The sequence below is a fragment of the Theropithecus gelada genome, chromosome 5, assembly GCF_003255815.1.
Source record: "Theropithecus gelada isolate Dixy chromosome 5, Tgel_1.0, whole genome shotgun sequence".
Classification (NCBI taxonomy): Eukaryota; Metazoa; Chordata; class Mammalia; order Primates; family Cercopithecidae; genus Theropithecus; species Theropithecus gelada.
This window is the reverse complement of record NC_037672.1, coordinates 100,025,680-100,043,471: the sequence shown is the minus strand read 5'-3', so window position 1 is coordinate 100,043,471 and position 17,792 is coordinate 100,025,680. Positions and strand designations below refer to the sequence as shown.

At 37.3% G+C, this 17,792-nt stretch overlaps 1 protein-coding gene across 3 annotated transcripts in view; it reads right to left on the bottom strand.

Annotated features, from left to right (window-relative positions):
* NFKB1 (nuclear factor kappa B subunit 1) overlaps positions 1-17,792 on the bottom strand; it is a 123,702-nt gene that overhangs the window by 36,764 nt on the left and 69,146 nt on the right. For all 3 annotated transcript variants that reach the window (XM_025385698.1, XM_025385699.1, XM_025385697.1), the window contains 3 exons: positions 17,068-17,216; positions 3,452-3,615; positions 1,448-1,606 (listed from right to left, as the gene is read on the bottom strand). In XM_025385698.1, coding sequence (XP_025241483.1) covers positions 1,448-1,606; positions 3,452-3,615; positions 17,068-17,216 — 472 coding nt within the window. The remainder of the gene's footprint in view (positions 1-1,447; positions 1,607-3,451; positions 3,616-17,067; positions 17,217-17,792) is intronic.

Below are 17,792 nucleotides of genomic sequence, written 5' to 3'. Positions count from 1 at the left end.
GGTTAATCCTCAGCTCAACAAGCCAGTCCTTTAGGTAGGACCCTCCCCTTAGCACACATGACCAAAACAAAGCTGAAATACATGCTTTCACTAACAAAATAAATAAAACAAGAATGGCTTCTGAAGTTCTTGGAACATTTCTTGGGCATGGGTCATTTATGATCACCAAAACAAATGAGGTAGAAAGGAGTAGGTATTTGTTTCTCTCTCTAACACAGAGAGACTGATACAAAAAGAGAAAGAGCTTTTCTCATGTATTGGGAAGTACCAAGCTAATTGATTTCTGGCCTTTCGATGAGGTCAAGACTTTAATTCCAAATTTGTTTCCATGATTCTGCTATTATTCTATTTACAAGAGTCCTAAAAACTTTAGGAAAAGTATAGTTTTCTTAAACTACTTACTACTTTTTATTTTACAGGCAAGGAAAATGGGGACGTTATGTTTCTTTTTCCCAAACTAAATTAGGATTCTGTGTGGTGAAGAGGCAAAACTTTCTTGTGGCAATAGCAAAAAGCTTCCTTTTTTTTTTTTTTTTCCCTCCAACAGCTGCATTTTAAGGTGATTCTGTGGTATGAGTCTGTATCATTTTATAACCTTTCACTTCCCTTCAAACTTGTTTAAATTAGAGAATTCAGTTAGTTGTTGTACTTGGAGCATGGAGTTTTCCACACATGCCAAATTCTATAAACTTTCAATGAGTCTGAGTACTATGCTTGCAGGCTTTTTGGAAACACTTGTCTTATCAATCCCATGCATAATCAAACGAGAAAGTTGCATAGTAAATGCTGAAGATTACTGTAAAACTCGAAAGTTCTAGGAACTATACATTTTTATATATATATACCTTTTGTGAGATGGGGTCTCACTATGTTGCTCATGCTGGGCTGAAACTCTATATCCTCCCACCCCAGCCACCCAAGTAGGCAGGACTACAGGACATGATGCCTAACCCGGCTTGAAATAGGATTTGAAAGTCACATGCTATCTATGCTACTCATTCATTTAACTTCAAGTTCTCTCTTGATAAAGCTAGTAACATATGGGCAAGAAAATGGGTAAGAATAATAGCTGTCTTTTATTAACTTCTTTCCAGAGCGCCCCCCCCAACCAAAGAAAATTGGGATTATTCTCCCTTCTAAAAGCATCAACCATGTATCTTTAAGTAAGACATTCATAAATAAGAAGAGATGTGCCATTTCATGCAAAAGACTAAAAAATGTACATCAAAGGAAGAAGAATTACATGTAATGAGCCCCTCTTAAAATATCTCATTTAACCTGGACATCAACCTTTCAAGCTAGATTTTCCTATTCACATTTTATAGATGATAAAGCTGAGGCTTAAAGTGATTAAGTTACCTTCCCCAGGACTCAGCTAGCAAGTAAATGGCAGGGTGGGCTGGAAGTCTATTCTTGGTGTGCCCCCTGTTGGAAGTGAATTACTCACTACTGTCATAGATGGCGTCTGATACCACGGGTTCCAGGCGCCTTGTGAAGCTGCCAGTGCTATCCGGAAGAAAAGCTGTAAACATGAGCCGCACCACGCTGAGGTCCATCTCCTTGGTTTGCTGCAGAGCTGCTTGGCGGATTAGCTCTTTTTCCCGATCTATGGCCATACAACACAGTCCATTCATGCCCAGGGAAGTGTGAACATTTAAAAGACCATGCTTTTATAAACCACAAATAATGTAAACTTACAATAAAAAACCCATTTTCCTCTTTTGAAACTCTTCATATTGCTAATAAAATGTTAAAAACAGTCTCATTTATGTCATCCAATATGAAAGGCATCAAAGACCTGCATTTTCTCCGGATTACAGTAAAAACTCTCTTCCATGTATCAGATTGCCTCCCTCCTCTCCTGTCCTCCCTCCACCTTTCCCTTTTCTCTCTACAATAAGAGTTAAAGGCACACAGGATGTGATCAAATGGAACTGAATAACCCTACTAGGCACCAGCTGTATTGAGAAGTATGCAGATTATTCCAAAAGCTGTTTGGGCACAGGGATTGAGCTCATTCCACAGTGCCAAGCAGAGAGCCTGGCACATAGTAGGTACTCAAAAACAACTTCTGAAGGAACTGAATGACTCAGTGACATCTTGTTTTTTCCCTCCTGCTGGAGTTTTCATGCTGATGGATATAGTCATAAGTAAGCTATAATATCATAAAAGGTAGTGATTCAAGAGACAAGTACTACAAGAGAGCCACAAATGAAGTGATGTGGAATTTCAAAGGAGGACAGAGTTCAGAGGGCTTTGGAGCAGAAGAGGCATTTGCTCTGAATCTTGAAAAGGTGGCAGAATTTGGATATATTCATATAAGAGAGTGGATAAAGGCATTCCAGGAAGAGGAGAGAGCAAACATAGAAAGAATGTGCCAAGACAGGGAAGTGAGAAATCATGGTGCTCCTACCAAGTAGTACAGTTTGACCTGAAGGCGCAAAATGGGAAACAGAGTTGGAAATGCAGCCTGGGGCCAGCTCTTGGGAGATCCAAAAAGCCAACTTACAGAATTTGGATTTTGTAGGCAACAGGGAGACACTGAGCAGCGACAAGATGCAGAACTTAAGTAATATCTGTCTGGCTACAAGATGTAAACTCGATTCAAAGTGGGGAGGGATAGAGACCAGGGAGAAGACTACTATAAGTGGAACAATGAAAATGGAATGTAGTGTGGCATGCCAGAGAGCACGGAATGGCTGGACCACAGCCTTGTAGCACAGGCAAGGAGGGGCAGTCAGAGAGGATGGGAACATTTTGAGTCTGGGTATCAGAAGATGGAGTATATTTAGTTGAAAACTGATAATCAGTTTTGAATCATGTGAGTATGAGATGATGACTGGAGGGCCAGAGTAAAGGACAAAACACAAAAGTAGAAATGGGGCAGGTGGTGGGACAGGGAATGGGGTTAAAAAAAAAATTTGAGAAAAGGCAAGAAATGGAAAATCATACCATTTTTCTGATAAAGATAATAACAGTTTATAACTTATCTGCAGAGCCCAAAGAAAGAAAAATGTCTTATAATAATGTGAGTTGGGGAAGGTAAAACAGAGGAGGTGTTCTTTGGACAAAGTCTTGAATTCTGCATTGGTTTTCAAGAGGGTGAAATGGAAATGGTGGGGTGTTTTTGGTAGAGGAAGACACATACAAAGGTATAAATATACCTCAGTTATTCAGAGAGCAGAGATGGCAAGAGGAGGATGCAAAGTGGGCTGGAGATGAGGCTGGAAAGGTGCTGGGGCCAGAGAAGGAGGGCTTTGTATGCCAGGCTATGGAGCCATAGGTTTTATCCTAGAAGTAGCAGGATGCCATCAAGTTTCTGAGCAGGGAAAAGGTGACAGCAGTGTGGGGTAGAGACTGGAAGGGATGCAGATGAACATATAATTCATACAGATGAAAACCAAAGCCTGGACCCCTTGGGGAGGAGCAAGGCCAGGAGAATGATGCTTACCTCCCAACTGCCGGTCCCCTCCACCTTCTGCTTGCAAATAGGCAAGGTCAGGGTGCACCAAGAGTCCAGGATTATAGCCCCTTATACACGCCTCTGTCATTCGTGCTTCCAGTGTTTCAAATACTTTTTTCTTTGTCACATGAAGTATACCCAGGTTTGCGAAGCTGGAGAAAAAACAGTAACAGCAGCAGCAACAACAACCAAAAGTTAGGCACTAAATGTCTAGAGAATCTGGCTTCACTTGTAAATTTTTAAAAAATACACAGGCCCTCAAATGTTTTATACAAATCTCTTGGGGCTAGATGCATTTCAGAATTCAGGGTATTTTTGATGTTAGGCAATATATGGCATATACTGCATATTACATAATACTCTAAGCAGGTCTGGGGTACACAATGTAGTCAAACACGTTAGTATTTCTGCAGTGAAATATATAATTGGACTCACCAAATGGAAAAATAAAGACTATAAACAGCTACACGTCAGATCAGATTGATTTTTACTACCAAATGAGTCTGCGATAAACTTGGAAGAATGTTTTGGTTTTCAGAGCTTATTTGACTTCCAAATTGTGATTAAGGGAGTGGGAGCATATGTGTCTATGTGTCTTAATGAGGAAGTCTTACTGGGTTCATTTTGAAGTATTTTCTATGGGAGTTGTATTAAAAATTAAAAATTAAAAATATAATACTAACACTTCTTAAGAATAAGAGGAGTATTATATTTGGAATGATTATTTTCCTTTTGAATCATCCTTGGGTTTCTGAATGGGATTTAAAGTCTACCTGTAATCTTATCTTCTCCTGAGTTATCTATAAGGTTGGAATTATTTATTACCATTAGAGTTGTCATCTAAATATACATGTAAACAGGGATGGAGAATCTTATATCTCACGAAGGCTACATATCTATAAAACAAAATATGTTGATAAGCTTAAAAGCAATTAAAATGATTTATAAGAAAATATATAAAATGTTCCAGCCGTTCACTTTTGAAATTAAAGTGTATGAAACAAAGAAGTCTATTCAATAAATATAACAGGCAAACAAAAAAGGACTTTACCAAGGAGATTCATTCATTCAACAAATATTTATGCAGATCCTTATCAGTGCCAGGAAATGTCCTAGATGCTTTTGTCCGCAGTAAAAGAATCTCTACCTTCACTGAATTTATATGCTAGTATGACAACGGAGAAGAAACAAATAAGTAAATTATACGATACAATTTAGAAGGCAGTAAGTGTTATCCAGAAAAATAAGGTAGGAATGAGGAACAGGAGAGGTAGTAGAAAAAAGCATAACATTTTAAAGTAGGGAGAGGTCAGGAAGGACACTCAGTGAAAAGATGGCAACTGAGCAAAAACTTGAAGGAAGTGATGGGGAAGACATGAACATATGAATGATGAAGGCAGCAAAAAGAACAGTAAGTGCAAAATTCCTGCGGTAGGACCACGTTGGTGTTTTCAAAACACAACAAAGGCAAGGTCAATGTAGCTGGAGTGAAATGAGCAAGCTGTCAGAAGTAAGTAAAGAATTCAGAGAAGTAAGCAGGGGGCCAGATCCTTTAAAGCCTTGTAAGCTTTCGTAAGGATTTTTTCTTCTAGCTTTTACTCAGAAAGAAAGAAAAAAAATTAGTAGAGGAAAGAAAGAGATTTCATGACAACTGAATTGAAGGAAAGAATGAACAAGCTAAGGTAGCAAGGTCAGATAAACTAGGGAAGAAAATAGGAGTTATAAGGCAGAATGAAATGAGGCCCAGAGACAGAATAAGTCATGTGTTCAGGCAGATGAAAAAAGTGGATAGCTAAGACACAGAACAGAAAATATACCACTAGAAAATAAGCTCCTTGAAGGCAGGGATGTCTAGTCCCTAGAACAATGCCTGACATATGAGTGTTTAAGTATCTGTTGATAAATGAATGCATGAATTAATACAGCACAGAAAAATATGCAGCATGACATACTTACATGCATAGAAGTATAAGCAGTTTTTCACAAACAATACCTCCATCTTTTGGCCCTTTCAGCCATATTCTCATATAGAACTTCCCTAACTGCAGGAAAATGGGGTTATCTCCTCAGAAATAGCAATGATAAACATCTGTGTAACACCTTACCCTTTACCGTCAATAATATGCTTTTCATGTATATTGCCTCATCTAGTCTCTGTGAGAAAAACATCATCCTTATTAATTTATTATGTGAATAATGAAAGATTTACTCTGGTTAACAAATGAAACAGTACAGAAGTCAGTCTTCTGCTTCAGGTAACGATAGAGTAAAACAGACTGGATTGAACCTTAAATATCTAAAATACATGAAGAAATGGTTTTCAAACACTAGAAAACAGGCAGCACAGACAGTAATCTTAAAGAAAAATAAATAAGGTGAATCCTGTAATTACTCTGGCTTAATACCTAGAAAGTCCCAGGCTGCAGCACAGGAAGGAGGAACCCCAATAGGGCCTGGCAATCTCCGAGGTTGAGGAGACACAGTTAAACACTGGAGGAAGCCAAGGAGGCTGAGACTCACAGGCAGAGCACCGGAGAGGAAGAAACTTCAAACAGAGATACACTCAGAGACCACTGGAGTCTTCAGCTGAGTGCTGTGTGTGGGGAAAGTCCATCAAAGCTGGGAAAAGAACCACCATAGAGGTGGAGGCAGAACAATTACTGTAACACATATAGGGTTGGAATACTTCAAGAAATCTTGTAATACATGGAGCATCAGGTTGAAAATTCAGAAAGGTACTGCCTTAGTAATGATGTCAAATAAACCCTAGAGTAAAGGTTTCTCTGGTCTCCCTGACAAAGCTTAAAAGTAAGTTTAGAAAGAAGCAGACTGTTCCCAAATATAACTTCATCCCAATCCTCAAACATTTAAAAGCATACCAAAAAAAAAAAAGGAATCCAGGACTCAATGCTACAAAATTCAAAATATCTGTCATCCAATAAAAAACTACCAGGCATGGAAAGAAACAGAAAAATAGCATGTCCTTAGAGACTTACAAAGAGACTTAGACTCCCATACAATAATAATGGGAGACTTTAACAACCCACTGTCAACATTAGATCAACGAGTCAGAAAGTTAACAAGGATATCCAGGAATTGAACTCAACTCTGCACCAAGAGGACCTAATAGACATCTACAGAACTCTCCACCCCAAATCAACAGAATATACATTCTTCTCAGCACCACATCACACTTATTCCAAAATTGACCACAGAGTAGAAAGTATAGCACTCCTCAGCAAATGTACAACAACAGAAATTATAACAAACTGTCTCTCAGACCACAGTGTGATCAAACTAGAACTCAGGACTAAGAAACTCAATCAAAACCACTCAACTACATGGAAACTGAACAACCTGCTCCTGAATGACTACTGGGTACACAATGAAATGAAGGCAGAAATAAAGATGTTCTTTGAAACCAATGATAACAAAGATACAACATACCAGAATCTCTGGGAAACATTTAAAGCAGTGTGTAGAGGGAAATTTATAGCACTAAATGCCCACAAGAGAAAGCAGGAAAGATCTAAAATTGACACCCTAACATCAGAATTAAAAGAACTAGAGAAGCAAGAGCAAACACATTCAAAAGCTAGCAGAAGGCAAGAAATAACTAAGATCAGAGCAAAACTGAAGGATATAGAGATACAAAAAACCCTCCAAAAAATCAATGAATCCAGGAGCTGGTTTTTTTTGAAAAGATCAACAAAATTGATAGACCGCTAGCAAGACTCATAAAGAAGAAAAGAGAGAAGAATCAAATAGATGCAATAAAAAATGATAAAGGGGATATCACCACCGACCCCACAGAAATACAAACTACCATCAGAGAATACTATAAACACCTCTACGCAAATAAACTAGAAAACCTAGAAGAAATGGATAATTTCCTGGACACTTACACTCTCCCAAGACTAAACCAGGAAGAAGTTGAATCCCTGAATAGACCAATAGCAGGCTCTGAAATTGAGGCAATAATTAATAGCCTACCAACCAAAAAAAGTCCAGGACCAGATGCATTCACAGCTGAATTCTACCAGAGGTACAAGGAGGAGTTGGTACCATTCCTTCTGAAGCTGTTCCAATTAATAGAAAAAGAGGGAATCCTCCCTAACTCATTTTACAAGGCCGGCATCATCCTGATACCAAAGCCTGGCAGAGACACAACAAAAAAAAGAGAATTTTAGACCAATATCCCTCATGAACATCGATGCAAAAATCCTCAATAAAATACTAGCAAACCGAATCCAGCAGCACATCAAAAAGCTTATCCACCATGATCAAGTGGGCTTCATCCCTGGCATGCAAGGCTGGTTCAACATACACAAATCAATAAACATAATCCAGCATATAAACAGAACCAAAGACAAAAACCACATGATTATCTCAATAGATGCAGAAAAGGCCTGTGACAAAATTCAACAGCCCTTCATGCTAAAAACTCTCAATAAATTTGGTATTGATGGAACGTATTTCAAAATAATAAGAGCTATTTATGACAAACCCACAGCCAATATCATACTGAATGGGCAAAAACTGGAAGCATTCCCTTTGAAAACTGGCACAAGACAGGGATGCCCTCTCTCACCACTCCTATTCAACATAGTGTTGGAAGTTCTGGCTAGGGCAGTCAGGCAAGAGAAAGAAATCAAGGGTATTCAGTTAGGAAAAGAAGAAGTCAAATTGACCCTGTTTGCAGATGACATGATTGTATATTTAGAAAACCCCATTGTCTCAGCCCAAAATCTCCTTAAGCTGATAAGCAACTTCAGCAAAGTCTCAGGATACAAAATCAATGTGCAAAAATCACAAGCATTCTTATACACCAGTAACAGACAAACAGACAGTCACATCATGAATGAACTCCCATTGACAATAGCTTCAAAGAGAATAAAATACCTAGGAATCCAACTCACAAGGGATATAAAGGACCTCTTCAAGGAGAACTACAAACCACTGCTCAGTGAAATAAAAGAGGATACAAACAAATGGAAGAACATACCATGCTCATGGATATGAAGAATCAATATCGTGAAAATGGCCATACTGCCCAAGGTAATTTATAGATTCAATGCCATCCCCATCAAGCTACCAATGACTTTCTTCACAGAATTGGAAAAAACTCCTTTCAAGTTCATATGGAACCAAAAAAGACCCCACATTGTCAAGACAATCCTAAGCAAAAAGAACAAAGCTGGAGGCATCATGCTACCTGACTTCAAATTATACTACAAGGCTACAGTAACCAAAACAACATGGTCCTGGTACCAAAACAGAGATATAGACCAATGGAACAGAACAGAGGCCTCAGAAATAATACCACACATCTACAACCATCTGATCTTTGACAAACCTGACAAAAACAAGAAATGGGGAAAGGATTCCCTATTTAATAAATGGTGCTGGGAAAATTGGCTAGCCATAAGTAGAAAGCTGAAACTGGATCTTTCCTTACTCCTTACATGAAAATTAATTCAAGATGGATTAGAGACTTAAATGTTAGACCTAAAACCATAAAAACCCTAGAAGAAAACCTAGGTAGTACTATTCAGGACATAGGCATGGGCAAGGACTTCATGTCTAAAACACCAAAAGCAACAGCAACAAAAGCCAAAATTGACAAACGGGATCTAATTAAACTAAAGAGCTTCTGCACAGCAAAAAAACTACCATCAGAGTGAACAGGCAACCTACAGAACAGGAGAACATTTTTGCAATCTACTCATTTAACAAAGGGCTAATATCCAGAACCTACAAAGAACTCAGTCAAATTTACAAGAAAAAAACAAACAACCCCATCAATAAGTGGGCAAAGGATATGAACAGACATTTCTGCAAAGAAGACATTCATACAGCCAAGAGACACATGAAAAAATGCTCATCATCACTGGCCATCAGAGAAATGCAAATCAAAACCACAATGAGATACCATCTCACACCAGTTAGAATGGCAATCATTAAAAAGTCAGGAAACAACAGGTGCTGGAGAGGATGTGGAGAAATAGGAACACTTTTACACTGTTGGTGGGACTGTAAACTAGTTCAACTATTGTGGAAAACAGTGTGGTGATTCCTCAAGGATCTAGAACTAGAAATACCATTTGACCCAGCCATCCCATTACTGGGTATATACCCAGAGGATTATAAATCATGCTGCTATAAAGACACATGTACACATACGTTTATTGTGGCACTATTCACAATAGCAAAGACTTGGAACTAACCCAAATGTCCATCAGTGACAGACTGGATTAAGAAAATGTGGCATATATACACCATGGAATACTACGCAGCCATAAAAAAGGATTAGTTCGTGTCCTTTGTAGGGACATGGATGAAGCTGGAAACCACCATTCTCAGCAAACTATCGCAAGAACAGAAAACCAAATACTGCATGTTCTCACTCATAGGTAGGAATTGAACAATGAGATCACTTGGATACAGGAAGGGGAACATCACACACTGGGTCCTATTGTGGGAGGGGGTGGGAGGAGGGATAACATTAGGAGATATACCTAATGTAAATGACGAGTTAGTGGGTGCAGCACACCAACATGGCTCATGTATACACATGTAACAAACCTGCACGTTGTGCACATGTACCATAGAACTTAAAGTATAATAATAATAATAATAAAAAACCTAATACAATGGAAATGCTATATATTAAAAAAAGGAAAACATGATTCATAATTAGGATAAAAACTAATCAAAAATAGATCCAGAAGACAGAATTTGTACACAAGTACATTGAATAGCTATTATATATTCCATATGATCAGAAAAAGAAGAAAGCATTGGTATGTTAAGGAGTAACATGGCAGATATGAAAAAAAACACCAGAAACAAACCTATAGAAATGAAAACTATAATGTCTAAGAAGAAAAAATACACTAGATAGAATTAAGAACATATTAGCCAGTACAGACAAAAATATTGGTGAATGTGCAGACACAGTAATAAAACTATCCAAAATGAAACAGAGAAAAAAAGATTTAAAAAAACCCAGATCATCAGTGAGCTGTGGGACAATTTCATATAGCCAAATATATGTGCAATTGGGGTTCCAGAAGAAGATGAAGAGGAGTGACAGAAAAAATATTTGAAAAAATAATGGCCAAAAAGTTTTAAAACTTACTAATATATATAAACCCACAGATCCAAGGATCTCAATGAACCCTGAGCTCAAGAAACATGAAGGAAATTATGCTAATATACATATAATCAAATTGCTTAAAATGAGTGAGGAAGAGAAAATCTGAAAAGCTGCTAGAGAGAAAAAAAATCAAATATAGAGGAACAAAGATTAGATTGACAGGTGACTTCTTGGAAACAAGGCAAGTCAGAAGACAGTGGAACAACATAATTTAAGGATGTGAAAGAATAATACTGTTAACCTATAATTATTTTTTTTGAGACAGAGTTTTTCTCTTGTTGTGCAGGCTGGAGTGCAATAGCCTGCTCTCGGCTCACCGCAACCTCCGCCTCCTGGGTTCAAGTGATTCTCCTACCTCAGCCTCTCGAGTAGCTGGGATTACAGGCATGAACCACCATGCCTGGCTAATTTTGTATTTTTAGTAGAGATGGGGTTTCTCCATGTTGGTCAGGTTGGTCTCGAACTCCCGACCTCACGTGATCTGCATGCCTCAGCCTCCCAAAGTGCTGGGATTACAGGCGTGAGCCACTGTGCCTGACCTGTCAACGTAAAATTCTATACTCTTCAAAATATCTTTGAAAAACAAAGATAAAATAAAAAATTGTGAAGACATACACCAACTGAAAGAATTCATCAGTATCAGATCAGCAGTATAATAAAAGGAAGTGCCTCAGGCAGAAGAAAATGATACCAGATAGAAATCTTGACCTATGAAACAGAATGAAGAGCACTGCAAATGATAAATACGTGGTTAAATATAAACACTTTTTTTCTGATTTAAAAAGTGTCTTTAAAAGATAAGTGACTGTTTAAGACACTTTTCAAAAGAAGACACACATGCCACCAACAAACATACGGAAAAAAGCGCAACATCACTGATCACTAGAGAAACGTAAATTAAAACCACAATGAGATATGATCTCACACCTGTCAGAATGGTTTTTATTAAAAAGTCAAAAGATAAAAGATGCTGGCACGGCTGTGGAGAAGGGGGTACACTTATATACTGCTGGTGGGAGTGGAAATTAGTTCAATCATTGTGGAAAGCAGGGTGGTGATTTTTCTTTTTTTTCTTTTTTTTTTTTTTGCCCTTGTAAACTTGCTTATTTTATTTTTTTATTATACTTTAAGTTCTAGGGTACATGTGCACAATGTGCAGGTTTGTTACATATGTATATATGTGCCATGTTGGTGTGCTGCACCCATTAACTCATCATTTACATTAGGTATGTCTCCTAATGCTATCCCTCCCCACACCCCACCCCATGACAGGCCCTGGTGTGTGATGTTCCCCTTCCTGTGTCCAAATGTTCTCTTTGTTCAATTCCCACCTATGAGTGAGAATATGCAGTGTTTGGTTTTCTGTCCTTGCAATACTTTGCTGAGAATGATGGTTTCCAGCTGCATCCATGTCCCTACAAAGGACATGAACTCATCCTTTTTTATGGCTGCATAGTATTTCATGGTGTATATGTGCCACATTTTCTTAATCCAGGCTGTCATTGATGGACATTTGGGTCGGTTCCAAGTCTTTGCTATTGTGAATAGTGCCTCAATAAACATACATGTACATGTGTCTTTATAGCAGCATGATTTATAATCCTTTGGGTATATACCCAGTAATGGGATGGCTGGGTCAAATGGTATTTCTAGTTCTAGATCCTTGAGGAATCGCCATACTGTCTTCTACAATGGTTGAAGTCCCACCAACAGTGTAAAAGTGTTCCTATTTCTCCACATTCTCTCCAATACCTGTTGTTTCCTGTCTTTTTAACGATTGCCATTCTAACTGGTGTGAGATGGTATCTCACTGTGGTTCTGATTTGCATTTCTCTTATGGCCAGTGATGATGAGTATTTTTTTATTTGTCTGTTGGCTGCATAAAAGTCTTCTTTTGAGAACTGTCTGTTCATATCCTTTGCCCACTTTTTGATGGGGTTGTTTGATTTTTTTCTTGTAAATTTGTTTAAGTTCTTTGTAGGTTCTGGATATTAGCCCTCTGTCAGATGGATAGATTGTAAAATTTTTCTCCCATTCTGTAGGTTGCCTGTTGACTCTGGTGGTAGTTTCTTTTGCTGTGCAGAAGCTCCTTAGTTTAATTAGATCCCAATTGTCTATTTTGGCTTTTGTTGCCATTGCTTTTGGTGTTTTAGTCATGAAGTCCTTGGCCATGACTATGACCTGAATGTTATTGCCTAGGTTTTCTTCTAGGGTTTTTATGGTTTTAGGTCTAACATTTAAGTCTCTAATCCATCTTGAATTAATTTTTTATAAGGTGTAAGGAAGGGATCCAGTTTCAGCTTTCTACATATGGCTAGCCAGTTTTCCCAGCACCATTTATTAAATAGGGAATCCTTTCCCCATTTCTTGTTTTTGTCAGGTTTGTCAAAGATCAGATGGTTGTAGATGTGTGGTATTATTTCTGAGGCTCTCTTCTGTTCCATTGGCCTATGTCTCTGTTTTGGTACCAGGACCATGCTGTTTCGGTTACTGTAGCCTTGTAGTATAGTTTGAAGTCAGGTAGCGTGATGCCTCCAGCCTTGTTCTTTTTGCTTAGGATTGTCTTGGCAATGTGTGCTCTGTTTTGATTCCGTATGAACTTGAAAGTAGTTTTTTCCAATTCTGTGAAGAAAGTCATTGGTAGCTTAATGGGGATGGCATTGAATCTAAAAATTACATGGGGCAGTATGGCCATTTTCACGATACTGATTCTTCCTGTCCATGAGCATGGAATGTCTTTCCATTTGTTTGTGTCCTCTTTTATTTCGTTGAGCAGTGGTTTGTAGTTCTCCTTGAAGAGGTCCTTCACATCCTTTGTAAGTTGGATTCCTAGGTATTTTATTCTCTTTGAAGCAATTGTGAATGGTAGTTCACTCATGATTTGGTGCTCATTTTGTCTGCTATTGGTGTATAGGAACGCTTGTGATTTTTGCACATTGATTTTGTAGCAGTGTGGTGATTTTTCAAAAAGCTAAAAACAGAACTACCATTTGACCCAGCAATCCCACTGTCGGTTATATACCCAAAGGAATATAAATCATTCTGTCATAAAGACACATGCATGTGAACGTTCACTGCAGCACTATCCATCATAGCAAAGACATGGAATCAACCTAAATTCCCCACCAATAACATAAATAAATAAAGAAAATGTGGTACCATATGTACCAAGGAATACTATGCAGCCATAAAAAAGAATAAGATCATATCTTTTGCAGGAACATGGATGGAGCTAGAGGCCACTGTCCTTAGCAAATTCATGCAGGAACAGAAAAGCAAATACTGCTTGTTCTCACTAGTAAGTGGGAGCTAAATGATGGGAACTCATGGACAAAGACAGGAGCAACAGACATTGAAGAAGGCCTTGTTTCTCCTCTGTATTTTTATATTTAAATATCCACTCCTAGTGCTTGCCAGTTGGTATATGCTATATGTATTAATTGAAAAAAAATTCTACATCTCTAAATCAGAGCTGCCAGAAAGCAGAGAGGGTGTGGTGATTACCAGTGAGGGAACTGGCCTAAAGCAAAGTCAAAGAACACACATATTTTCCATGGAATAAAAATGTCAAAGAACTAAAATATGTTGAAACAAATTGTTGATATTCAGGATTTAAAATAAAACACCAAACTAAGATTATTATTATTATTATTTTTACCAAGAAAGGCAGTAAAGTTTAATTATATAAATGAATAAAAAATAAAAAGACAAAATTAAAGCTAATTTAAAAAATATGAAAATGACAAATCCCCTACATTACAGCAATCGAACTTATAATCAAGACTCGGTTATTTAAAACATGAATATTTATAACATAGATAAAATCCTTTTGAAAGTAGAAACTAAGTTTATTAAGAATTCATGCTGAGGGAAAGGTGAAGATAAACACTCCAAAGAAAGTAATTCCTTTGGTTTTGACAATTTAAAAGTTATTTATCTTCTTACTGCCATTTTTTAGATATCTTTTTTTGTATGTTGGATTAGTGCCTTGCTTGTGAATCTAAACTCTTTGCCTAATCTGTATTATTGAAAACAGGTTATCTTAGCTTCATTTCTAGTATTGACAAGTCTAAGACATAATTTTGGCTATCTTCCTAAGTTTCTCTATGTGATACTCTTATCTACAAGTCAGAACTAAATACTAATAATCAATGTCATACCATAAATATGTATGTGGCAAGTTTACTCATGTTATTTCATAATATTACGTAATGTTAGTTCAGTCTAGAATTCTGGAGATGTAAACGGCCTAAACATAAGATTCTGTACTGAAAACCTCTCATTTTATGAGGGAAGACATTAAGGTCCTCAAGAAGTCATATAACTTGCCCCCAGTCCTCTGTTGAGAGCAACAGTACTGGAAATAAAATTCTGGTTTCCAGAATGCTAGCATGATATTCTTTCTATATAAATGCAATAAGTTTTGACATTGAAAACCTTAAAAATGTATATACATAAGAGATAGAAACAAATGAATTATGAAGGAAATAGTGTATTTTGGGAAACATTGTAAGCAAAAATTTCTCAGCTAAAAATCAAATTAGAAAGCGAGTACTGGCTTTTCATAGAAAACGCTAAACACGTAAGACTACTGAGTCTATTGTAACTCTCAAGTGGCATCTTGATTAAATTTCTCACTGAAATTGTATAGGGTTAGAAAATCTCACTGCACTGCAATCAGACATCATGATCAAACTCAGGAGCTGAGATGCTCAAAATGTTTGTTGAATGAATGAATGATGAGTTCTCCCAACTACTGAGCCCACACCCCACTGCACTACAAGAGAGTGAAAGAATCCCTCACTTTCCCTGGAGACAATTTACTTCTATTCCCTCTCTAAGGTCTCAAATTTAAATAACCATTAGTTCTTTCTAAAATCCTGAAAGATTACTAAAGCAAACCACAGAAACACCAAATTATAGACAACATACTGGAGGTTTTATAATAAATATTAGTAGAAAACTTCATGTAAAATTTCCTCTAAAGGATATGATTATAATACAGATTAAACAAGACCAAAGAACATAAACTTCAAACTGACAGAAGCCTACTGGAATAGATCTGCAGGAACACTAAGTGATCAATTAGTCTAAAACTGTGACAAATAGCCTGCATTTCAAAGCTCTGCTAGGTCAACCAGGAACTGGAAGGGTATTCCACAACTCATGATGAACAAACTGTGACATACAACAGGAAACACGCCAGTCTTTCAAGAGGATGTTGAAACAAGTTCATATAAAGCACACTTTAATTTTTCAAATCAATTTAAGCTTCTTCCTTCAATCTAGAGTCTTTTGTTTTCTAACATCAAAAGAATCCGATTTTAGTGACTTAAAAGAAAGCTCTCTCTCTAGGTTTTTCACACTTAAATATTTTTACAGTCAAACAAAGAAATACCTAGGAACATGAAAGCACAACCTCCAAAATAATAACCAATTTGAAACTTGATCGGAATTCAAAGCCTGAAATGCAACCATCAGCTTAATTATGGTTGATTTAAACAATTCCTTTCTTTGAGTGAAAAACCCAGATTAACTGGGATTTTAGTATAAACTATTTAAACTAGGATTAGAAAACCCTGAAAAATGTTTTCAAAAATTAAACAAAATTAAAAATTTCTTCTTTTGCATTTAAGGACTCCCAAAGAAAGACTTAAAACAACAATTTTTAGAATTATTGACTGCACTTATCAGTTTGTATTGTGCGCTATACTATTATTCTCTGTGCTATTTTAGTGTATTAGGAAGATGAAAATATCTGCTTTTTAGCACAATAAATATGTCTTATTTAAAAACTTAATTCTTTTGGATTGAAATTACTTCTATAAAACTTCAATTATTAAAAATTGCTTGTTTTATTTGATCAACCGTTAAATGAATATGTCATTTTTTATTTACATTTCAAGCCTAACGAATGCCAAAATAAATTTGCATTCCTTGGCTTCTTACCTGTGCATACTTTCTAAGCAGCAGAGAGCTGAAATGATATTTAAGCATTCACTTAAAGCCCTAAATATTCACACTATAAATCCACTGAAGAAATCATCAAGAATGTAAAACTATCCATAAAGTGATGATTTCTGCTACAGTTAGGTTTCTTTAAATGTGTCCTTATCTTTATTTCTAGGAGAAAAAAAAAAATTAAAAGTGGCACAAATACCTTGTAGGTCAAGTGACCACATGTAAGTGATCATCCAAATTGGGCCACCTCTGAGAGTAGAAGAGGGTGCTCTAAACAATTAGGCCAGGTGAAAACTGGGCAGTCTCAGGCAAATCTAGACATGTGGTCACCTTACTTCTTGGAGTCCGAATGAAAGCACAAGTTTACAGTTTTTTGAGGCCCTTTGAGGGTCTCAGAAAGGTCCCTAAGCCTGTTCATTCTAAGTTTCTGCATCCCATATTCTATCTGTTCCTACCTTCAACAACATCATATACCCTTACTTACCCAACCACCATGTCCTTGGGTCCAGCAGTTACAGTGCAGATCCCATCCTCACAGTGTTTTCCCACCAGGCTGTGGGCATGCAGGTGGATATTTTTTCCATTTGTGACCAACTGAACAATAACCTTTGCTGGTCCCACATAGTTGCAGATCTATATAAGAAGCACATTTCAAAAGTCAGCACACCTGACTCTCCAGCAACATGGAAAAATGTTTATGATATGCCAGTAAGTATAAAAAGTACAATATAAAATTATTCATATATGTATACACATTGTTACAGCCCTGCTTTTAAAAGTATGTGATGAACAAATGACAGGGTGAAAGTAAATGAAAATGTTAATGGTGGTTGTTTTGTGTAGTGGGAAGATACACTCCAAGAAGCAGGCCACTTAAAATACAGTATGTACTGTGAAAGTTGGAGCAACACATCTTAGAGAATGCTGTGTTGTCATGAAGCCTCCTTTCCTATTAAGCAAGAACATGCTTTCCTCTGCACCCTCATCAAAATTCTTGGTTACAAAAGCTGGGTAAATGATTGATGAGAAGGAAACTGGTGGTTGATGGGAATCAAAGGAAGAAGGGAGGTAAGCAGAAGCAGTCCATCCTAACTCTGTGCCATGTGATTAGACAGAATCCTGCCCAGGGACCTGGTTCTGAAGTTTGGCTATAAACACTCAAGCATGAGGACTTGGCCTCCAGTCATCTCTTAGGATACCTGAGCCTTC